At 32.2% G+C, this 24,833-nt stretch overlaps 2 protein-coding genes across 2 annotated transcripts; both read right to left on the bottom strand.

Moving 5' to 3' along the window:
- Window positions 1-3,097: 3,097 nt before the first annotated feature.
- LOC147392561 (putative polygalacturonase At3g15720) lies at window positions 3,098-7,855 on the bottom strand. Its single transcript, XM_086456196.1, has 9 exons — window positions 7,726-7,855; window positions 6,904-7,038; window positions 6,613-6,759; window positions 5,838-5,864; window positions 4,648-4,855; window positions 4,452-4,533; window positions 3,818-3,926; window positions 3,614-3,730; window positions 3,098-3,436 (listed from the first exon to the last, which is right to left on the bottom strand). The coding sequence occupies exons 1-9, from the start codon at window positions 7,840-7,842 to the stop codon at window positions 3,209-3,211; spliced, it is 1,170 nt and encodes a 389-aa protein (XP_086312322.1). The 5' UTR covers window positions 7,843-7,855; the 3' UTR covers window positions 3,098-3,208.
- Window positions 7,856-15,632: 7,777 nt separating this feature from the next.
- LOC147392560 (putative polygalacturonase At3g15720) lies at window positions 15,633-24,383 on the bottom strand. Its single transcript, XM_086456195.1, has 12 exons — window positions 24,324-24,383; window positions 24,160-24,218; window positions 22,755-22,829; window positions 21,322-21,459; window positions 19,143-19,277; window positions 18,891-19,037; window positions 18,489-18,512; window positions 17,933-18,140; window positions 17,752-17,833; window positions 17,097-17,205; window positions 16,888-17,001; window positions 15,633-15,968 (listed from the first exon to the last, which is right to left on the bottom strand). The coding sequence occupies exons 3-12, from the start codon at window positions 22,761-22,763 to the stop codon at window positions 15,741-15,743; spliced, it is 1,194 nt and encodes a 397-aa protein (XP_086312321.1). The 5' UTR covers window positions 22,764-22,829; window positions 24,160-24,218; window positions 24,324-24,383; the 3' UTR covers window positions 15,633-15,740.
- Window positions 24,384-24,833: the final 450 nt, after the last annotated feature.

Here is a 24,833-nt window from a genome sequence, read left to right as displayed (position 1 = left end):
CAAAAGATGTAACAATTAATGTTACAACATGCAAGCAAAGAGGAAGCAGCCAGCCAAAGGCCAGCTGATTTGGGTGCCACGTAACCGCGCCGCGGCTCGCCAAGACCACGTGCGCGATCATCTCGAGGAATTTTCCTTGAGATTCGCACAAAAACTTCTAATTGCTTCGGTGGTTGTAACCGATTGGGTCATTCGAATCAAATCATCCGTCAAATTAACCCGATTACCCGAATACGAATATTATAAATTGGAAGGATGATTTCAGAGAAAGGAGCTCTTTTTTTTGTAATTTTTAGTTTTTATTTCTTTAATTCTCTGTAATTCTCTTTTAGGAGAGCTTTTGAGGGTAGTGAGAACATCAAGAGTGATCTATTAGGACTTTCTGTAATTCTTTTTAGAGCTATTAGAGAAGGATTAAAGTGCAGCATCATCTTCTTCATCCATCTTCTCCTTTATTTTGTTATTTTCTGTAATTACAATACTTGCAATGATTGGCTAAATTCTCATTAGAGAAGTTAAGGAAGTTAGAGCAAATTAATCCCTCTAGTGTAGATTTAGATTCTTGTTTTGCTTACATGTTTAATTCTGAAAATTCTCATCTGATTAAGGTAATCCAGCTTATAATTCTGATCCAACTTAGATAGCCATTACTTAGATAAGTTCAAGAATGGCTATGCTCTGTGAAAAATCAGAAGATAAGTTGGACAATCTCAATCATACTAGTGTTTTCATGAATATCTTTTGATTACTTTCAAGAATTTAATTGTTCCACTATCCGATTCATGAGCAATGACTTGCTCCATGGATTGAGTTATATTCAGAATCTATCTACATTATGGATTCATTGCAAAAGCTTACTTAACTTCTCTAATCTCTTTCTCTTAGATTTTCAATCTTTCTTTTCAGTTTCAATTTCATTTACAAATTAGTTGTTATTTGCTTATCTGTTTCTACTAGTCAATTCTGTTTTAAAACCAATCTGTTTCTAACTCTGTTTTAGATTTTAACTGATTAAACATTTGAATCCAAACTGTCCCTGTGGAACGAATTCGACATGTCCAAAGTCTCATTCTAATTTCTTTATCTCTGCATTTTCACAACAAGTTTTACAATCGATCAAAGAACAAAAACTTACCTAAAAAACTATGTGATTAAAATGCCATTATTCAAATTTGTTACCTAACAACTTTCCATAATAAAACAAAAGGTAATTAAAAAAAATATATATCTTTGAGAATTACATTTAACCAAGGCATTAAAAACTAAGGGTGCTACTTGATCCAGTTCAGACCGAGAACCCAATCAAACCGATAGCTTGGGGATGGTTTGGTTCGATTTGGAACAAGTTGCGGTTCAATTTTGGATTACACAAATGGAGAATTGATCAATTTAGTTCGGTTCTCGGATCAAACTTATATAGAACCGAACCTTTATGCAATAAATTTATATATATATATATATATATATATGATAATTATAATTAATTATTTTCGGAGTTAGTACATAGATTAATGACTTTTTATGGATTGATTAATGATTTATTTTATGAAAATTTATGTTTATTAATATTTATTTTTTCATTAAAAATGTTAGTTAGAATTTATAGAATATTGACAACCCATAGAGCCAAACCAAACTGACTTTAGTTCGGTTTGGGTTAATTTGGTTCCAATGGAATCGACTTGTGTCGGTTTCGTTCCAATTTGACCTCAAACCAAATCAAGTTGCACCCCTATTAAAAACATAATATAATTTGTGATCTTCTTTGGGATTTTGTAATCAAAGAAATCCGTTCTTAAAACAATTACGACACTAATTTGAATTCTAGCTGATAAATACAAGATTATTAAGGTAAATCTTCAAATTTACATCTCCTAATAAGAATAAAATTTTATGTGTCACATGGAGTCACATGATCATACATCAGGCAGGTACTCATAAATATTATAAAGCATGAAAGGAGAAAATTTTACATTAATCTGAAGTGGGTTTATGTAGATTTACCTAAATCTCAAAATGAAAAGAACCAGAGGAGGACTTACATTGTGGAAACTTGCCCCCACATGAATTTTTGAAGTCTATTAAGGATACATGAGTTATGCGACAGATGACAATGACGAATAAGAAAATCCATCACCTATTACCCCCACAAATAAGACAAATTCCTCTATCGGTTGCTCGTACAAGTGTATCGAGATAGCAAGAACACAAACTTATTATTTATATTGATTCCAAGCACAATCTTTTTTAGCTAGGGCAAGCAAGGGGTTAGTGGTCAGCGAGAATGCAGATTCAACTCTCAAAATGCATGCTTAACTAATATAGTTAAGTTTGTTGAGTTTAGTCCCACATCGGACACTCATTGCCTTGCCTCCTTATAAGCTCTTGGGCGTCTCCACTCATTGTCAATTGATTTTGAGTTGGACTCCCAAACTTATCATAGTATTGGAGTGGGCCTTTCTCTCTTCCACATACGTCACCAGGTCATATCTCCACGTGCTTTGTCATAATCCGGCCCACGTGTGCAGAGCATGTTGAGTTTAGTCCCACATCAAACATTCATTGCCTTGCCTCTCTCCTTATAAGCTCCTGAGCCTCTCCACTCATTGTCAATTGATTTTGAGTTGAAGCCCCAAACTTATCTAAGTTGGTACTAAGCACATTCTTAATTAGCTGGCCTTAATTAGTTGGACCCTAAACGAAATTTAGGAATCATAGTGAGCTCAAATCGGTCTTAATATAGACACCATCATTGGTAAGTCTAATACTTCTTTCACTAATACATAAGTTCAATCAACTGAATTAAAGTCAATTCTGACCAACGAGAAATCGGGTTTGGCTGATGGTATGGTTTTTATTATTGGTCAGAATTATGAACACGTTTTTCGATGGATAGGATTTTTGACCAATGTTAATTTAATGGACCTTAGCAAATAGGATTTGGGCTTAAAGGTTTTCATTAAAACCTAGAGTTTACCTGCCCCAGTGTCCAATACTTATGCCTCATATGTGCATTATAGGGTTAAAATTGGACCAATTCTAATTTGACTCAGCCAAGGTCTGAACAAGATCTGCAAATAGATGTTGAGAGGCACCAGTGGTCTTCCTTTTATTATAAGAACAAAGAGTACTCTCATTATAAGAATAAATAGAGATGTACTCATATAAACTAAAATTACAACTAAAACAACATGACTACCAATAGCAATTAGGACAAGCAAGGCACAATGGGATTGGTGTTCTTAGATCTTCCTTTGGCATTGATGCAGCTGGAATAAGTCTTACGTGCTGGAGGTACTGCTTGTATGTTGATATCTTCCATAATAATATTGGTGCAACCTACGGTTTGGCTACATTTCAGATTGATTGCGTTGTCCATGGCCGAAGTTCCATGCACTCCAACGTACGTAATGTCGCTCACTTTAACCGCCGACGTCTTTACCATTGTCATCAAAGAGAAATTTGTCAGTGGATGGGTACAAAAAAAAAAAATGAAACATACCATGTTTCAGGATCGATTAATATTTCATTTCTAACTTGACCAAAATCAGAATAATTTGCCAAAACATTTTAAAATGGCATGGAATTTATCAAAATATTTCGTTTTTCTTACTTGATTTGTGCAACTGTTCGAACCGTTACAGTAGTACTGGTCAATGATTATGGGATTACCGACGGCTGTAAGTGTGATTTGTTCAAATGTAATCTTCCTAGCATAACCGGAGCCCCCCTAGACAAGAAAAAACATCAAAACCAATAATTATTTATAATAATCTAAATCGTATGGATAATATTGCAAAAAAATTTAAATTTTTACCTGCCATGTCTTGATCCTTACTCCGTTCATCGTTCTAGTAAGATTGCAATTTTTTACATGTATCTCTTCTGCTGTTGCAAAAGCTCCACTGGCTCCTAAGCTTCCCACACTACAATATTAAAAATAAAACAATAAATAAACTTCAAGACCCAATATATATATATATATATATATATATATATATATATATATATATATATAAGCTTCCCACACTATAGATTGAGTTGGACATTTTAATTTTCTTCACAATATAAAGATATTGATTCTATTCTAAGGCCGTCAATGGTGGATCTGATAACTTAATGGATTGGGTCCATATTGATTCTTGTTGAAACTTCTTATGGACTAAACTGTCTCACGACGTTCTTATCCCAGCTCACACACGAAATATTTTAATGGGTGAACAATCCAATCCCATCCTTTGAAACATATGATACAGTCCCTTATGACGAAGAGCCGATGTCATGGTACCAAACCTTCCCAATATGAACTCTAGGGAAAATTGTAGAAGTCGAAAGAAAAAAAAAATTAAAAAAAATTTCAGCTAAGAAAACAATTTTCAAAATACTTTTTATTTTTTAGAAATTTATCGAACTACCCTTTTGGTGCAATGTTGTTCAAAATTGTAGCGAACCTTATACCGTGACCTGGCCCACAGTTGACACCCGTAATGTTAATGTAGGAGGAGCCAGTATTGATGGCAACACAGTCATCACCTATACACAATAATGGAGGAAGAATGAAATAAGATTTAGCCAATTTCATGGAGAATGAGAAAGGGGTAAAATGGTGAGAAAGAAAAAAAGTTAAGGGTAGAACCGTCAATTTACCAGTTCCAATGAAAGAGTCTTGGATGTGAACGTTGGTAGAACTGGAGATATCAATTCCATCTGTGTTAGGACTGTCTTGAGGTGCTGTGATGGTAAGGTGAGAGAGCGTTAAACCCTTGCAGTTACTTACAGAGACGTGGTTTTTTGGACTGTTAGTGAACTTCAGTCCACTTAGTTGAAGTCCGTTACATCCTCTTAACGATAGTGTCTGGCCATATCGCAACAATGTTCAAATTTTGGAAAGAAAAATAAAATAAAGGTAAGAAAAATAAATGATTTAAAAAAATATATAAAATATGCTTTCTTATTTTTAAAAAAATGGTAAAATATAATAATATAGCAATTAAAAAAAATTATAGCAAAACACATGTTGAAAGGTCCGACATTATCCAACTCAACTAACCTGAATTAAGTATTTCAGTTGGGTGGGATCCGAATATTAGTTTAATAAAAAAAAATGGTTTGGGTATGATTTTAACTAATAACATTCCAGCCGGATTTAGATTCGAAACCAGTTTCGAATGGCAAATTCAAATTTGGATATGGATATATTAAGATCTAATCCGAACCCAATCAATATTAAACCCTGATTGTACCTAGCTAGTATTGAAATTATTTTTGCAATTGACTCATTTAAAATGACTCTTGTTAAAAAAAATCTGATCCCAACCATTAAACACGAAATCAAACTGTCAGAACTTATATGTATCCCTATGAAGTTTGGGATCATGTATTTTTCCGTGAATGAATGATTCGACACATGGAAGGAAATTAATTTGGCAAAATTTGGTTAACCTAATTTTATAGGTAGAAGTGAAGAGATTTAAAAACTCTTATCTAATCATCGGCTCCTAGAACTTTATCGAAACTAAATAATAAAAATGATTTTCATATAGTGGCATGTATCATGGGTAATGTGAGTGATTAACTTGACAGGGTAAAATAAATTGAAGAACAAGATTCCTTCGATCAGCTCACATTTGAGATAATGATGATTATGATGTTGACGAATACGGCGACTGATAACAAACTTGTGACATAGAAATTGAGAAGAAAGAAGAGGAAAAGTCAACAATTGATGGATTAAAAAGTAATCTTCAAATATTTGAAGAAGGGAAAGTGTATTTTTGAAAAAAAAAGTCTTAAAATATAGAAAAGTGTTGCCTAAGTAATGGTTATGATATACTTACGGTGGGACGCGGGCATTGAAATTTTCCCTGAAAATGAAAAGATGATGTAAAAATTAAGGAACAAAAAGAATATATAGCATAAAAAAAAAAAGGTAGAATTTCTTGATAAATAATTTAACTCCATTTTGAAAAAGTTAATTTATTGAAATCCTTAAGAAAGATTTAAATAAATGTTTATGGAGTTAACTAATAAAAATAAATTCTATAATGAAATTATATAAGTTAAATATACAAAGAAAATGTATTAATACGTAACAAATGCTACTTACCCTAAATATATAAATTATTCTATTAAGTCTCCTATCACACAATTTGGCATATTGTGATGAGATTGCAGTGATTAAATGAATCGAATGCACCTTTATATAATGTTCCTTATGCTCTAACGAATCCTAATCGTTGAAGAAGCACGGTATAATCTTAAAATTATTCCAGATAATTCTATTGTAACATGAAAAATATATATTTCACAGGATCATAAATTATGTACCAAGTACATGGTTTTTTTTTTTTTTTTTAGGGGGGGGGGGGAGGTCAACTGACTAGCAAGAGCAAGGAGACTAGTCTCTTAGAGCACCATAGCTCGCCCTAATCCCTCGAGTACATGCAATATCTCACAAACCACACATACCAAATAAGTAAGGATAAATCCCTGAGGGTGTATAACTAACAAGGAAGGCTTGAACTGATTAAGACCAAATACATGTTATTACAATAAGATGTATCTTGTTCTCCTACTAATCCTATTATTAGGGAGAGCATATAATTTACTCACGCAAGTAGTCCACCATTCTTTACCCTGGCCATCGATTAGGCCTGTGCCATCGATCGTTAAACCATTTACATTCGAGAATTCAAGCCATTTAGCCTTGTCCAATGTACTCCATGATGAGAGCATTGGTGCAACTATACTCCCTAAAACCTGTAAACTCCAGCATAAAATGAAATCCATTTAAATTCAATAACAAAGGGACGTGCGCGCGTGCGTGTGTGTGTGTGTGTGTGTGTGTGTGTGTGTGTGTGTGTGTATCAATTTTTGGGGGAAACGAGTTAATTAATTGTTTACCTGAACATGAAGATTTGCGGACTTGCAAGGGCCTGAGAAGGTCACGGGCTTCAATAAGAACATCTTCGCTGGTATTTCAAGGAATGGATTGTTTGAAAAATCGCCACACAAGGCTCCCCACGCTTTTAGAAAGGCCTTTAGATCAGTCACAACAGAAAATATTTGAGTTTAATTTGAAGAAAACTAAAATTCAAATCATGCATATATGTACATAATTCTACGAAGTTGGCTCTTATTTTCGTTGCAAAAAGAAAAGTTAAAAAGATTAATTTTCACAAACCGTGGTGTACATAATTAAGTTAAATGAAAGATGGTAAAGAAAATCCCAAGGTGTTTGGTCCAAATGAGAATTAGCTATGATGACTCGCCATGATTTAGATCATGGACTCGAGTGTGCATGCACAGAGTAAATGTATCATGGGTAAGACTTCTTGAGTTGTTACATAATAATTAAAATTATTAAACATATAAAATTGAAAAAGTTATTTAAAAATATAAAAATTAAAGAATTTAAAGGAATTATATTATCTCAATATGGGGAAGAAACAAATTAAAAACATAATAATAACAATAATAATTGTTAGGTTACTCATCAAATTCAATTAGACGACCACCGATTCCCTTTTGCTTACACCCATAGCTCAATTGATTGACATATTGCAATGTAACTTTGACGTTATGGTTTTTAAGTCTTAAATAATATTACCCACCTAGTAAAAAAATATTAAAAAGAGAGAAACTCTTCAATCGGCTTGCCCAATTTCGAGTTCACTCAATGGAGTTTTATAGACACATGGACACCAAAATTTGTGAAGGATTTACTTGGGAATCATCAGTTTTTCCATCTCCAACAGCTCCAAAATTAACCACGTTGTAAATGTTTGAGGCCTTGACATCTATTTCCCTACTCCACACAGTTGGAGCCAAGCATAAGATCATGAAAGTAGTAAAAAGCGCCTGCATAAGAGTGCCAAACAGTTGGAAAGACAAGTGAGTGAGAGAAAAAGTAGAAGATTAGTAGCCATGCATTTGAAACACATTCTTACCATCTACGAAACCAGTGTAAGTCTTTGAGGTAACTAACCTCCTTTTGCCTCCTATATTTATATACAGTAATTATTTACTATACCTCCTAGTAATTAGGTTCATGCGCATGCTTAGCAGTTATTTTCAATTAATTTACCACCTCATATGTTTAGAAACCCATATTTGGTCTTTATGAACTTACCAATCTAAAAAAATCAAAAGTTACCAATATATATATATATATATTACCTGAGGTTGATCTATTTCGTTATAAAAATATGGGAACATAAATGCCATTTTTTTTTATTATATTGGTCTTTTTACATTTTATCACCAAAGGTAAATAAAAAAGATATCTTTGAGAAACATATTTTAGCCAAGCCATTAAAAATACAATATTGTTTGTGATCTTCTTTGAGATTTTTTCATCAAAGAAATCTGCTCATTAAAACAATTGGATTTATTTTAATTGATAAATAAAAGATTATTAAGGTCAGGGGGCGGAGCCAGGATTTTCTTGTAGTGGGAGCAAACTACAGTTAGTTGTATAGTTGAAGAATTTGAAGATGAATGGTTTTAGGGAGAAATTCAGAGATTTTTGGTTAGAAGTCAAAGGAAATGATATTTAGGTCATTTCCAATTAGTATATGAGAAGGCTGGTCAAGAGGCAATGTCATCAACAAAAACTTGAAAGGGGGGAGAGGGGAATTAGAGGGAGGTGAGGGTGTGGGGGCAAATGGGGAGAGAGAGGTGAGGGGGTGGAGACAAATGGGGCATGTAATTAGTTGAAAAATATAGGGGTGTCTCAAAGTTCTGTGGGGGCAATTGCCCCCACCAGCTCCTCGCTAACTCCGCCCCATTAAGGTAATCTTCAAATTTACATCAAATATTAGGAATAAATTTTGATGTCTCATTTTTCCATGGGGATTTGTGGGTCACATGATTGTACACCATGCAGGTACTCATAAATATGAAGCATGAAAGGCAAAAAATTTACATTAATCGGAAGTTGGTTTATATAGAGAATTACGTAAATCTAAAATTGAAGAAAACTGCAACTTATCGATTTTGATTTGGTATAAATGTAACGAGAACCATAACGTGAAAATGCCCATATTCGATGGACTAAGACGTCGAATTTTTCCTTGTCAAATTTTTTTTCAACAGGCCAAAACCGTCAAATTTCTAATGGAGGATGGGAGAAATTTTGCCTCTCTAAGCCATCAAATCTAGGGAACATCTAAATTTCAATGGCCCTGGATCATTGAAATTCGATTTCTAAAATTTGTGAGCCTTAGAGACCATGGAAATTTTCAATTTTCACGTAAGGAGCACAAACTTACTATTTACATTGCTTCCTGGGCAAGAAGGGGTTAGTGGTTAGCATGAACGAGGGTTCAAACTCTCCACAAGCATGCTTAACTAACTTAGCTATGTGGTCTCAAGCACATTCTAAATTAGAAATGGTCTAATCCAGTGGTCCAATTCCTATCCCTATCCCTATTTTGTGCGTAGGATGATCTTAAAATTGGACTGATTTTACTAATTTAACTCAACCAAGGTTTGAACAAGATCTGGAAGGTCCAACCAATTTGTTCCTGTGAAAGAAAAAAATAGTAAAGAAGACAAAAACACACAAAACACAAGGATTTACGTTGTTCAGCAATATGCCCACGTCCATGAATCAAATGAAGAACGATAACTATCTTCTGTCAAGTTTAACAATCCTAGAGACTCTATTTATAAGACCAGGAGTTGCTAAAACATGTTTATCTCCCAAAAAATAGAAACCACCAAATATAAAAAATCCTTAAGAAAATATTATATAATTGCCTTTTTCATAATCCTGAAAATTTTGGGCTAGGGACTCTGACCTCCGGCATGGGTTGCTGAGCCTTGTACCCCTGTAACGCAGTGTACCCCCAACAGAATACAAGACACTTACATAACACTCCTATATGAGCAGATTGATTTGTCCGAAAAATCTTTCAAACTCGTTCAATTTTACAGACTCATTCAGGCTTTAAAAATTGGACAGAATCAACCATTTGAATCAATTTTTGTGTTTTCTTTGGTGTAGTGAAACATTTATAAATATTTGGTCCATCAGGCATTCTAATTAACAATAGTAAATTAAATTCCTTTTTCTTATTGTTTTTAGTCTTCAAGAGTAGTTCATGTAAACTTTCCCTTCGCACCAGTTCACAATATAAATTTTGTTATGTATTCATATAGTTCATATATTACTTCCTCTTCATTACTTAGTGTCAATTTATAATTACCAGTCAACTTAAATCCAAACACCTTGAAATCTTCCAAAATTGAAATCCTTAGAGATGTGTTTTATTCTCTTGATGTTCAATCATGGTCAAAATCAAATCATTTCAATGAACTTCTCATTGGCGAAAATTGCAAAATTCTTTTCTTATTGAATAAAATTTTCTGATGATAATTAAAACTCATGATGCATGAAATTTAAAACTGTTAGAAATTTTTATTTGCTTGGGTGTGGAATTTGAGTTCAAGAGCCACTCACGGAAGAATTAATTAAAGGGTGAATTACCATTTCGTGAGCTGAAAATGAGTTGTTTACAATTCAAGCCAGCTAACTGCTCATTTTAATTATCAAAACGTGAATGATCACGTTTTCGTTAAAAGAAATTTGGAAAGGTAACGAATTCGGCAGTTTTAAAGTGATTATTTCGCAGGTTCAAAGTGACTATTTCCAATTAGTCACTTTAATCCTGTTGAATATAGTCACTTTTAAAAGCTCCAAAATCACTATCGTTCACGTTTTAGTAATTAAAATGAATAGTGAGCCAGAATCGTAAATTCATCAAAAATGTTTCTAATTATGGGGAATAACCCAATGCATTTTAATTACTTTAAATAAATATAAAATGATTGGACAATGACATATAAATCAAGTATACGCACCAATTTTAGAGCAATTATTCTATGGATTTTATTTAGAAAGTTAATTAGCATAAGTCAGCCCAACTACCACACTTGTACAGTATAAGTGCTTCTATCAATTATGCCATATAATTATGAAATCAACTGAAATTATCAAGTATAAGTAACATGCATTGCGAGACTGAAACAATCTAATCCCATATATAGATCATACCAAGATGTCACATGGGCAAAAATAGATCATAATTCTCAATACCATCAACAATGCACCTAAACATGCAATTGAGATCAGCCATTCAAATTGTCTATCTCGAAGATTTGAATCATGGATCACAACAATTCATGTTCAAATGTCAAGATCAATGATTTATAATCATTAATTTAAAAGGTTTTAAAGGTCGATCCCAACAGTCGGGTCAAAGACCAATCCAACAATTTGAATAATATCGATGTCCAAGATTAAAATTAAGAAGGCGAGGCCTCTTTAAGGAAAAAAAAAAAAAAAAAAGGCTTACTAGTAGGGCTACAGTTATTTAGAATGAAATCCCTCAGTCATGATTCATTTAAGTAGTTTAAAGAAAGAGAACACACACACACACACAAAAAAAACGAAAACAAAAAAACATAGAGATGAGGATCTCCATCAAGCAGATGGTCGAGATGCACTAGTGAACAGATTTTCATTTTATTAAATGGGTTGTGGAGTGAATTTCAATAAGTTCCAACAACAAAGAGTATTCTCATAATAAGAATAAGTAGAGATGTGCTCTCATATATAGTAATTAGGATTGCAGGCAAGGCTCAATGGGATAGGTGTTCCTAGATCTTCCATGGGCATTGATACAGCTTGAGTTAGTCTTAACTCCTGGGGTTGTTGATGCTATGTTGATTTGGTCCATAATAATGTGGTTGCTACCTATGGTTTGGTTACAATTTAGACTGATCATGTCCTCCTTGATCAAAGTTACTCGCACTCCAATGTACATAACATCACTAACGTTAACCACCGACATCTTTACATCTTCATAAAAGAGCAAATCGTCAGTAGATGGATGAAGCAATCTCGATTGAATCATTCTGAAACAATCCGAAACATTCAATGTTTTAGGGTCAATATTTTGTTCTAATCTTGATTGAAATTAGAATATTCTGTTGAGATGTTCTAAATGGCATGGAACTTTGAACCATGATTATATCAATATAGTTATTTTACGTACTTGATTTGTGCAACTGGGATCACCATTACAATAGTACTGATCAATGATAATTGGGTTATAAGTTGGATTTGCTCAAATATGATCGTTCCAGTGAAATTGCAATTTTTTACATTTATCGTATCAAATTCAATTTGAAAAATATGTATAACTATTGATATTCAAAATTGTTGAAATGTCGCTTTGATTAAACTATCTCACGAAATTATTTCTTATCCCAGCTCAGGTACTATTTCAATGGGTGAACCCAAATCTTCCCAATGTGAACTGCTATTGCCACACCAAATTTTACTAAGAAATAAAGCTTTATCCAGATCATAAGTTAGTTGTATCCATATAGAACTGATTTTGGGTTTGAGTTGGTCATTTGACATTCCTTGATCTAACTAACAAGTTTTGCTTTCGAGAGCTGCTATTTCCATGTCAAATTTTACTACAAGCACCCCAAGATGTGTGCTAATTCTTTGGTGATATTTCATATGATTTGGAGTGCTTTTAGCAAAAGTTGGTGTGGCAATAGAATCTTTATTGCTTTTTCTAAAACAATTATGTCATATAGTTCTCGTTTTACTTTATCTCAATAAAACATTATTGAAGAGGATAGTAAGAAAAAAAATCAACTAAGAAAACAATTTCCAAATTTTCCTAAACTTGATTATTTTTTAGAAATTTGCTAAACTTTATGAAGTTGCCAAAAAAAAACTGAGCTATGGTTTATCCATTCCCTAACCCTAGATTTCACTACCATAATCAAAACTAACCTAAAAAATATGGGATGAAGATGTCATTTCTTTTTCAATAAACCAGGGTTATATTGGTCTTTTAAATTTGTTACCTAACAACTTTCCATAATAAAATAAAAGGTAATTAAAAAAAAGGATAATAATGAAGTAACATTGTGAGGAACATTTATAACGTGAGATTGAGATCTTAATGAAAAATATATATGGTTATGACACACATCCATGTCAGAAATTTTCCTCACGATATCCACCACAATGTTACTCCAGTACAACAACTCTTAAAAAAATATCTTTGAGAACTATATTAAACCAAGCCATTAAAAACAAAATATCGTTTGTGATCTTCTTTGGGATTTTGTAGGTCACACGATCATACACCATGCAGGTTCATTAACATAAAGCATTTATGAAAGGGGGAAATTTACATTAATCCAAATTGGTTTTATATAGATTTTTATTTTTTTGATGGATCGGATTTTTCACCAATGGTTAGTAGGTTGAGTTGTTGGACTTGGACCTTAAAACCTAGAGTTTACTAACCCCGGCCAAGGTCCAATTCCCATTCCTTAGTCTTTGCATATGGTGTTAAAATTTGACTTCGCCAAAGTCTGAACAAGATATGCATGGTCCAAGCAATTTGTCCCATGTGAATCAGACTGATTCGATGGAAAAAACCAATTCAGACCCAATCATTGTTATAAAATCTCATCCCGATTTTTAAAATTAGTCTAAATGATGATCAAACAAATTTTAAGAATTGTCGACAACAAATTTCACAACTCTACCTCGAGATTCATGAATAAGATTGCAAATGATTTTAAATTGATTTTGATGAAAATAGAGATACAAATCTTAATGTTTTCTTCTGATTAATAATCAAGTATAAAAAATAGTAATGGTGATATGTGTAGCTTTCTTCTTTTCGTGTTTCGCACATAATCCACTGAGATGGTTGTTTTGATGATGACTTTATTGTGCTTGATTTTCTATAGAGGCTTTGTGTGGATTTCTTTTCTCTGTGTTTTGTGCTTGATCGACTGAGAATAATTCTTAACTTTCAAAAAATGACTTTAGGCTTGATATTCTCTTTAATCGGAGTCCATGTCTCTTGAAGAACTTTGCTTTATCTTTAGAGTAGGACTTGAAATCTTCTTCTTCTCTAGTGGGAGAGGTTCTGTCTTCTAAGAGAATAATAATTTAACTTTCCAATTATACCTCGACTTAAATAACTTTGATTGATTCATTTAAAGGTTAAATTCATTCAAATTCGATTTTAAAAATTATGTGGATTGTTGGTGGGCCAAACTCTTTTATTTGAGTGTAGGGCCCAATACTTAATATGTGGATCATTTCATTTTATTTAGACCGGGGGCTTTAACTGCAAAAGTCCATATCCAAATCATATGAGGTCTATCTTGATCAATGAATTATAATAAAATTGGGTAAGCCTAAATTTGATTTTAGGGACTTTTCAATAATTAAGAGAGTTGCAATGTATCTTTAAATTTTGATGCCTACAAGAACTTAACCCCCATGTTTGGATTGGCTTCGAAGAGAGCTTCTACTTCCAACAGGAGCTAGAATCCCACTTTGAGGCATTTGGTGTGCTTACTTCGAGCTTTTGCTTCAATGGCGATAAATTCCCCAAATAATCTAGAAACTCTCCACTATCAAAACAAGTACTTAAGTTTTTTGATTAGGAATCCGAGGACTCATATAAAAATGCAATACAAATCAAAATCCAACGGTGAAGATAAAATACATATCTCATTTGGATTTTGTGTTTCAATGGTAAAATTTTATTTTTCTTATTGTTTTTTCAAGCTAGTTGTCCATTTAAATTTTCCCTTTGTACCAGTATGAAGTTCACAATATTTATTATGTAGTTCATCTAATTTATAAAGTCACTTCCTCTTCATTATCTTATATCAAGTTAAATCAAGACACCTTGAAATCTTCCAAAATTGAAATCTTAAGTGAAGTGCTTCATTCTCAGAATGACCAATCATGCATGGTCAAAATCAAATTATTTCACAGAACTTCTCATTGGAGAAAATTGCAAATTTCTTATCCTTCTTGAAGGAGAATTAATATACATGTGTTGAGTGTGGGGGCTATTAGCTTTTAATTGGATAAACATCTCTATTGGGATAATCGAAAAACTAAAAAGAAAATTTATTAGATTATAAAAACCTCCAAATTGTCCTAATTGGGGAATAACCAAATGAATTTTAATTTCTAACAAAATCTAAAATAATTTGTCAAATACACATATATAGAAGGATTGAATTATATTTTAGTATAAATAAAGTAAACTCAAGAAACTTTTTTTAGTATAATCCCATATATATATAGTACCAAAATGTCACATGGGTGTAAACAGACCATCATCAATTGCCTAAAGTACTTTTTTTCCCATTTAAGATAGATATCTGGATCTCTAACCACAATGGTTTTGACGATTTATCTATTTCAAGTGTGAACTAACTTAGTTGGTAAAGTCTTTGGGTGATGATGACAGAGACTTAGGTTCAAATCCCATCAGCACCGAGTTACTGAACTCATGAAAAACATACTTACGGATCAAACAAAAAAAGTAAAATATATTTTACGCAATTTGTTAACTATATGGAGGAGGGGTGATATTATGACATAATATCTAGAATATTTTTCTATGTGGTTGTTATCAACTAATTTTGCTATTTTTCTAATTAAAAAAATACTAATTGATGCTAACCCAAAACTAAATATTCTAGACATTGTGGTTCAAAACCTTGGTAAGATGTAAAAATATTGACAGTACATCTCATCTACCATAACATGATTAGACCAGTCAACAGATTTGCATTTTATTAAATCACTAGTGAGCGAATTTATTCGAGTCTCAACAAGGATTCATCGCATAGTACATACCTATCCACATAAAAGAAATAAATATTTATGATAGGCAAGGCACATCAGGATTGGTGTCCTTAGATCTTCCATGGGCATTGATGCAACTGGAGTAAGTCTTGTTTCCTGGAACTACTGATTGTATGTTGATCTGTTCCATAAGAATGTTGGTGCAAGCTACAGATCGGCTACAGGTCAGATTGATCGCATTTTCCTTTGCCGAAGACCCATGCACCCTGATATATGTGATGTCACTCACATGAACCGCCGATGCCTTTATCATTGATTGTCGAAGAGGAAATCATCAATATTTTAATTAGATATATAAGATAGAACAACAATCATTATTAGACTAAGATACAAATTTTGCACAATAAGGAGTTATTTTTAAGAGAGCTTATATTGTCACTCTAACTTCTCTATAAAAACTGATTGATGAAATTATATAACACACCAAATGAAGATATTGATACATCTTTTATAATTAATAATTAAAATCAAAGGGAGAATTCATTTTGCCCAACAAAAAAAAAAAAAGGAATGGTTATCTCTACACCAAGCCTACCTTTGGGATGTTATAAAAGAGTTGGTGTGGTAATATAATCACTCTTTGTTAATAACATTACCTAATATTGGCTCTCTAATGAAAGAAAAAAAACAATTTTTAAAAGAAACTATACGATACATTGAGAAATTTACGAAAAATTGATCAACTTTTGACGAATTTACTATTCTAGCTCACTGTTCATTTTAATTACCAAAACTTGAATGATAACGAATTTGGAGGTTTTTAATTGTGAAATAGTCACTTCGTTCTGATTTTTTATTTTAATGAAAAGTTGATTGTTCACATTTTGGTAATTATAACAAACTGTGAGCCGGAATCGTAAATAACTCATTTTCAGCTCACGAAATAGTAATTCACCCCAATACATATCAGATGGCAATATGCTTCTTTTGGATTCTAATCATGCTCCACCAAAGGTGACCGAACGATTAAACTATACTGATCTTATCGATTAATTGGTTAAATGGATAAGCATCCTAAATGGGACATAACCATGTTAACATCATCAAAATTTTACTCCAAAAAATTAGGTTTTGCTCATCATTGAATGATATTCTTTCATTAAATTCTATCTAAAGTCATATCTATTATTGTGTGAGATATAATTATGGTTTGATTTTCTTACTTGAGATAGGTTTCTGGTTAGATCAACATAGTACTGATTAATGATGATTGGATTGTTGACCGCGATAAGTTGGATTTCCTCAAATGTGATCTTCCTAGCATACCCAGAGCCTCCCTATAAAAGAATCAACGACATATTAAATTTTATCATCACGATGAAGTAATATAAATTGTGTAGATAATATTAAATAATCAAAGAAAAAAATTTACCTCCCATGTCTTGATCCTCACTCCATTCATAGTTCTAGTGAAATTGCAATTTTTAACATGTATTTCTTCTGCTGTTGCATGAGCTCCATTTTCTCCTAAGCTTCCCACACTACAAGAAAATTTTCTCTTTTTTAATTTTTTCAAAGATCTCATATATATACCGCACGTGTCATACTCAATCAACACCCCTGACGTGATATATTCGAGAACCATAGATCTGCACTCCTCGGAATACAAAACTGCACTTTTTTACGTGGTGTAGTCATTTTATCATGATTGTCATCAGATCAAATCTTGTAGCTTATTGGACCATGTCTTTATCGGATTGATTCGGATCAAATGTCATTACTTGGATCCAGATTTGATCTGATGACAATTAGACCAGATTTAGTTTGGGTCAAATCTGATTTAAAATATAGATTTACATCATATCTTTAAACAAAATATATGACATAAACCTATATGTTTTCTCAAATGTCATTCCTTCGGGACAACGGTGGATCCATAATTATATTCTATCTAAAAAATAAATTAGACATAGAAGGCATAAAATATTTATTAAAAAAGATTAATCCACAAGTTTGCAAAAATGAACCTTTTATAAATTTACGAAATTACCCTTTTTGGAGCAATGGTTTTCAAAGTTGTAACAAACCTTATACCATGACCTGGTCCACATTGGACACGAGTAATATTAATGTAGGAGGTGCCATCATTAATTGCAACACAGTCATCACCTAAAATAAATAAATAAATAAAAGAATTCATAGGGGTAAAAAAATGTAAAATGGTGAGAAAGGAAGGAAAAGAATGTAAGGGTAGAAGCGTCAATTTACCAGTTCCAATGAAAGAGTCTTCGATTTGAATGTTGGTGGAGTCAGAAATATCAATGCCATCGGTGTTTGGACTATTTTCAGGGGCTGTGATTTGAAGGTTTGAAAGTATTGCACCATTGCAGGTGTTTATGGAGATGTGATTTCTTTGACTGTTTGCAAACTTCAATCCACTTAGTTGTAGCGAATTACAATCATGAAGTGTGAGTGCCTGGCCAAGGGTACGTGTATAACGGCACTTCAGAAAATATTTTTTTAAAAATAATTTTTCGAGGAAAATAGATTTTCTTTATATATATATCAGAGAGTTTGATTGCTCATTTAAAAATAAAATAAAAAAATCAATTTTTAGTGGTCAAGTTAGACAATGTTTTTTCGGCCTAGATGAGAAATACACAATCATTTAAATACAAATCGAACTTCTTAGAAAATCATTCCTTTAATTCTTTTCTTCTTTTTTTTCACCTTGAACCATCACGTTATGGGATACATACATATCAACTCGATCAGGATCAAAAATTAATTTTGTAAAATTTGAAGGTTTTATTTTTGTACTTACAGTAGGGCGCGTACATGTCCCACCCTGAAAATGTAAGAGAGATGATACAAAATTAGTCATTTAAAAGTCTGTAGAGAAAAATATTAAAAATCATAATGATACTAAGCCTAAATAAAATTTTCTAATAAACATCTTATTACACCACAACTTGCCGCTACGTTGTGATGTGTATCTCATGCATGTACAATGCACCACTATGAACAAATCCCAATGTTTCTATTTAGCAGTCTAACATGATTTTATTACGTTCCGTATTGATTTTAATATAATCTAAAAGATATTTCATGAGATCATGATTTTGGAGTATCTATCACAAAAGTATATTTTATTATTACAATATGATGTATCTTATTAATTTCCTGGCCAACAAATCCTAATAATGGAAGAACATAATTTACTCACACAAGAGGACCACCATTCACTACCCCGGCCATCGATTATTCCAGGACCATCGATAATTAGTCCCTTAACATGTGAGAATTCAAGCCATTTATCCTTTCTTAATGAACCCCATGTCGGAAACAAAGGCGCAATTATATCTGCTAAAACCTACAAACCCCATCATAAAGAGAAATCAATTTAAACTCAATAACAGAGAAATAATAATTATGTACTTAATCAGAATTTTCTAGGAAAAATGAGTTAGAAATGTACATGAACATGAACTCTAGAGGACTTGCAAGGACCCTTAAAGGTCACGGGATTCAACAGGAATGTCGTCCTTGGTATGTTGAGGTATCCAACTTGTGAATTATCGTCACACATGGCTCTCCAAGCTTTTAGAAAGGCCTTTAGATCAATCATAATAGAAAACATTAGATTTTATTTATAGAAGAAAACTAAAATTGAAATCTTGCATAAAAGTTCATGTGTATGGAATTATCTTATAATTGAGTATATGAGTAAGCCACCTTGTATTGGTTTACGTATTTTGTACAAAGTTTGTTATTGTATTTTCTTCAATAAATAAATAAAAGAGAGTAGTTCTTTTAAAACTTGATATTTGCTCTCGTTCGAAGGGTAGCAAACAAGTGTTTCACTTGATCTATTTCTTTTTCTCGTCATCTACCGTACACTTGTAACATTGGGGACATAATTTTCTCAATTCCAATTGACCAGATGAGTCATTATGCCTAATTTTAGTTAGGAAAATATAAACTTGACATAGAGTTTAATCCAAATGAGAATTAGATATGACGAAGCATGCTAAATGTATCAATGGGTATGATTTGTTGAGTTGTTATATATGTTGAGCTTGAGTGTTAGGATACCTCATTTATTTTATTATTTAGGATGCATTGGATATATTATGTAAGGAGTCTAGTTGTTATTTAGAGTTTTATTATTTTAGGTTTCTTTCTATTTATTAATTTAGGAGTCTATATTTCCTAAATCATTAGAGTCAAAGTCCTTTATGTATTAGAGATTATAAAACATTTCTCAATCAATAAAAATAAATTAATTAATTTCGAGGAAATTCCCCTTAAAGTGGATCAAAATTGTCTATAAGATCAAGGATCATATCATCTCATATTAGAGAATAAGATCTTAGTGCCCAAGATGGTGACTATTAAGGAGCTAAGTGAGAGATTTGATGCTTTCGAGCAACAGATTGAACAACAAAGCATAGATATTTATGAGTCGAGAGAAGAGAGGTGAGCAATCCAAACAATCCTAGAACGTTCGGTTGTTGATTGACCACCAACTCAGGAAGCATCACATGTTCTTAATATTGTGAAATAAAAAATACAAAATCAATAAGGTGGCATAACAATACAAGGTTGTCTACTAGAAGGTTGGATTTTTCAGACTGAATAGTATCAATAATTGAACAGCTTGCCCGATGAACAGATGATTTCATTGGCCTTGATTCACCTAACTGGAGATGCTACAACATGGTATCTTTGGATGACTTGTTCAAATTTGTTAATGTCATGGGCTACGGTATGTGAATTTCAAAGCATATTTGAAAAGCTTGTTAATCAGGTTATCGATTTATCAGAATCATTTTTAATTAGTTGCTTTGTCTTGGGGTTACATGATGACATACGTGTTAGAGTTTAGTTATTTAGGCCAACCTCACTAATCGAAGAATTCGACTAAGCTATCTACGAAAAAGAAATGATTAAGGTAATTTAAGAATTTTTTTTGTGCTGACTAAACCTCTTGAGCTTAGGGTACCTCCTAGACTTTCTCATATTCATTGATTTTCCTCGACAGAGCAAATGGAGCGATGATCAAAGCGTCTTTGTATTAATTGTGATGAAATATTCAAATCGGAACATCGTTGTCAGAAACCTCAACTACTCCATTTGGAGATCGATGCGGACACACTTAAGAATGAAGTTGCTATTGAAATTTTTTCAACTTCAAGACAAGTCATTTTGAAGAGGGAGTGGATGTTAGGATATGATATTTATTTTTATTATTTATTATATTTAAAATATGTAGGATATATTATTTTAGTAGTTTTGTTATTTTAGGAGTCCAGTTATTAATTAGAGTTTATTATTTTAAGTTTTTTTCTACTTATTAATTTATGAGTCTATCTTTTCCAAACCATTAGAGTCAAAGTTTTTTGTATATTGGTTAATGTTATATGTATTTCTCAACAGGAAAGATAAATTAATTAATTTCCCCCCCCCTCAGTTGATCAAAGTTGTCCATAGGATCAAGATCCTGCCATTGAGCCCACTCAATTATTAAACTAAATTGAACCAATAGTTGGCTTGGCCATTTTGTAGTTCACTCTTTGATTTTTAGGGTTTAGGGTTTAAGCATTAACTCTTAAGCACAGACATACACATATCCCAAAAAGTTGTGAAGAATTTACTTGGGAATCATCGGTTTTGCCATCTCCAACAGCTCCAAAATCATACACATTGTAAACTTTTGAGTGAATATTGAATTCCAGCTTACTGCACTTGGTTGAAGCTGCTAAGCATAAGATCATGAAAATATGAAAAAATACCTGAAAAGCAGTTGAGAAAACAATTGAGTTACAAAGAAGAAGAAGAGTGACTAAGCGGTTTGAAAAATATTTCTCACCTTCTATAAAACTCATGTAAAGAAATCTATCCCAAAACAATATATAAAAAAAGTCAAAGAGAAAGCACATAAACAAATATTTACGTGATTCCCTCAAAATTGATTCCACTATGAAGAGAAAACTCTCGATCTATTATTGATTATCTACCCTTTCACCGATTAAAGAGAAATATATATAAACACCCTTGAGAAACTTTACGAGGGTATCACAAATTAGAATGAAAGTTTGAAAATGATTAGTAGTAAATGTGGAATGATCAACGATAATAGCTCTTTATTAACCAAGATCCAATACCATCAAGCTCCAAAAACCATATTACAACCAACGCAAATATATATGTGTGCGGTAGAGGTCTTTAGAACTTGAATTTGTTGTTTTTATTTCACATATAGTGATATATATATCGTATTCTCATTTTTTAGGTTTATCCAAAATGATTTTTTACCTTTCACAACATATGTTTGCTATCTTCAAATAACTTACATAGTTTGATGGGCCATAAAATTTGTTTAATTTTATTTAAAATCCAAATTTAGTAGGTTTGGAATCTTGTAGTAGATCTAAATAAAAAAATGGGTTGAATATTGTTCGATATCCCTTGATCCGAGCCAGATACAAATTCAATCCTAATACATCATCCTAGATCCAAATAATATATTACTTTGAAAATTATAGTTTTAAGTTTTATAAAAATATCATTTTCTAATATTTTAATATAAAATGAATTCTTATAAAATTGTATAGCAATTAGGAAAGAAGTATAACAAAAAAAAAATGTTGAACGGTTCAGAATTATTCAACTCGACCCAACCCGACCCAAATCAAGCATTTTAGGTCAGGTCGGATCAAGTTTAAGTGAAAACAAAGTAATTTAAATATGATCTTATCTAGTAAGATCCAAGTTGGATTCAATCCAAATAGAAGATTTGGATTGATTTAGATATGGATATACTCAAATTTAGTCCGGATCTAAATCATTTTAAGCCCTATTATTTGACTTGGTTAATTACACGTACGGATGCCTAATCTTCTTGTCAATTTGCTTGACCTCCTCGACTTAGATGATCTTTCTTCATCTAATATCCTTGGCAATTTAGTTTTCATAAATGATTTCAAGACTGATGCAGAATAAATTCATCAAATAGAATATAAAATTTCAAGATCAATAATTGTGAAAGTATTGTTATCTAATATGAAATATAAATCAAATGGCTTACCCAATCCATTTAATTAGTAGATGAGTTTCGAACGAACAATCAACAATTGTACGTAAATTGGGATGTACAAGATTACTGCAAAAGTAGAAAACATTGAAGAGACTATAGATTAAGTCATCGGTTAAATATTATTGGAGAGAGACTAATCGAGCTGCAAATTTCATTTCAAAAATGGGCTTTAATACTTACTTGGCGGTCAGGTGGTTCTGTGATTTCAAAACTTCCAAATGAGATGAGATTTATTATTTTTTAGAGTGCTAATATTCTAACTCGAAAGTCTTCACTTGGTCTAAGGATGATTTATATGGTGAGGAGATTATCTCACCAAAAATCAGCCCATTCTGAAACTTCTAACCCCATCAAGTGTGGTTTACAAAAATAAATTGACGATTTATGGTTCTTCAACTTGTTTTGATGGGGTTAAAAGTTTTGGAATGGGCTGAGTTTTTGTGAGGATGATCTCCTCACCATAGAGATCATCCTTACAAAAAATCAGCTCATTCCAAAACTTGTAATTCATATAAGACAACAAATTGGCTATGGTGTAGAGTGCCCTTGATAATAATTGGGGTGCCGTTAATACTACCCATCAATTAGACATTAAAGTGTTGGCTTGTGATTTATATAAATAAATTTAACATTAAATTGAGTTTTAATTTTGTTTTCAAAGGGTATGTATAGTGTGTAGAAATGAATCAAAGAAATTTATTGTATCTAGTCCAAACTTAAGTTCATGAACCTAAATTAATGGACCTAAGTGCATTGACTAAGATTCATGACATTTATGTTGGTTCATAGATTTAGATTCATTCATTAATTCTAGGAAAATAAATTTAGAAATGAACGTAAGTTTAAAAGAAATTTTGGGACATACATTTAATAAAAACATGTACAATACACTTTAATTGGAAGGATTTGTGGGACATGTGTTAATTCATTGTGATACATTTCTTTAAGTTCATCTCCACCACTATATAAACCCTCTAACCCCATTAATTTTTATAACTCACTCAATTTTCTCACACCGCACAATTTTGACTTTATTTTTTGTGAGAATTTTCATTTTTCTCTATTTTTCTTTTGGACATTCTAAATAGGTAAAGTACAAGTTCCTATCAAGTAATGCAAACTTGTAGAGGAACAAGATTGAGTCTAGGCTAAGTTAAATCTTGGAGATAGTACTGTCGTATTCCCTTGCACAAACAAGAGGCTTCGACTATTTTCAAGAAATGTTTTCACGCCTCCTAGCCAAATTGTTTGATCAGAAATATAATTCTTTGTTTATTTCTTACAAAGAAATCAAATTTTGTACTCGATACACAAAGTATATATTAAATTGTTCTTAAATGTTTTAATCACCTCTTAAGTAAAAACATAATAATGTTATAAAATCCATGGCACATACCTCTTAAGAAGCAAAAGTACGTCTCTCGAAGGCAGAACTCCAATAGTTGGGACTATAAACTAGAAGAAAAGTAAGAGATTATTAATACTTGAGGAAGAAGGTGACATCATACGGATTTCTCAATGAATTTCCTTCTAGCTAGAGAAGACAGACCCAAAAATTACCTCAACATGAAAAAAGAAACAAAAGCAACAAAAATGTGTTTTTGGAAAACCCACAATGTTAGTATCAACTTTGGAGAAGAAATGAATTTACAAATAAGAGAAGAAATCTCTTGAAGAATCTAACTTATTTGGAAAAATAATTAACCACAACAGTAATCAGTCCATTTTCATTTAAATAGTTAATAAATAGGACAGGTGAGTACAATAAATGACATTCAGAAAGGTTAAGTTTTGGGAAAAAAGATTTAAAGCTAATTAAATATTTAAAAATGAAACTTAATTTTATTTTGACTCATCAAGATGAAACTTGGTTGATGTCCATTCTTTTAAGACTAATGCTGAAGTGACACAAGGAGGGACACATTTGACGTCGTGGCACGCACATAACTGTAGATGTTTTTTACTTTTATTTCGTAGAAAAGCATCTACAGTTATGTGCGCACCACCACATCAGATGTGTCCCCTTAATGCGACTCTTCTTTTAAAATGTATACTAAGTGAGTTTTACCT

The sequence above is a fragment of the Akebia trifoliata genome, chromosome 10, assembly GCF_017979445.1.
Source record: "Akebia trifoliata isolate Shusen 1 chromosome 10, ASM1797944v1, whole genome shotgun sequence".
Taxonomy (NCBI): Eukaryota; Viridiplantae; Streptophyta; class Magnoliopsida; order Ranunculales; family Lardizabalaceae; genus Akebia; species Akebia trifoliata.
This window is presented reverse-complemented; position numbering and strand designations above follow the sequence as displayed.

Bases quoted from the DNA above. Each gene is read 5' to 3' on its own strand.
- LOC147392561 (XM_086456196.1), bottom strand. From the start codon at position 7,842: ATGATCTTATGCTTGGCTCCAACTGTGTGGAGTAGGGAAATAGATGTC. The intron at 6,760-6,903 runs GTAAACAATTAA...TGGAGTTTACAG, and splicing joins CCGCAAATCTTCATGTTCAG to GTTTTAGGGAGTATAGTTGC. The intron at 3,437-3,613 runs GTAAGAAAAACG...ACAATGGTAAAG, and splicing joins CGAACAGTTGCACAAATCAA to ACGTCGGCGGTTAAAGTGAG.
- LOC147392560 (XM_086456195.1), bottom strand. The intron at 18,513-18,890 runs GTGAGTAAATTA...TTACATTTTCAG, and splicing joins GTGAATGGTGGTCCTCTTGT to GGTGGGACATGTACGCGCCC. The intron at 17,206-17,751 runs GTTTGTTACAAC...ATTTTCTTGTAG, and splicing joins GGACCAGGTCATGGTATAAG to TGTGGGAAGCTTAGGAGAAA.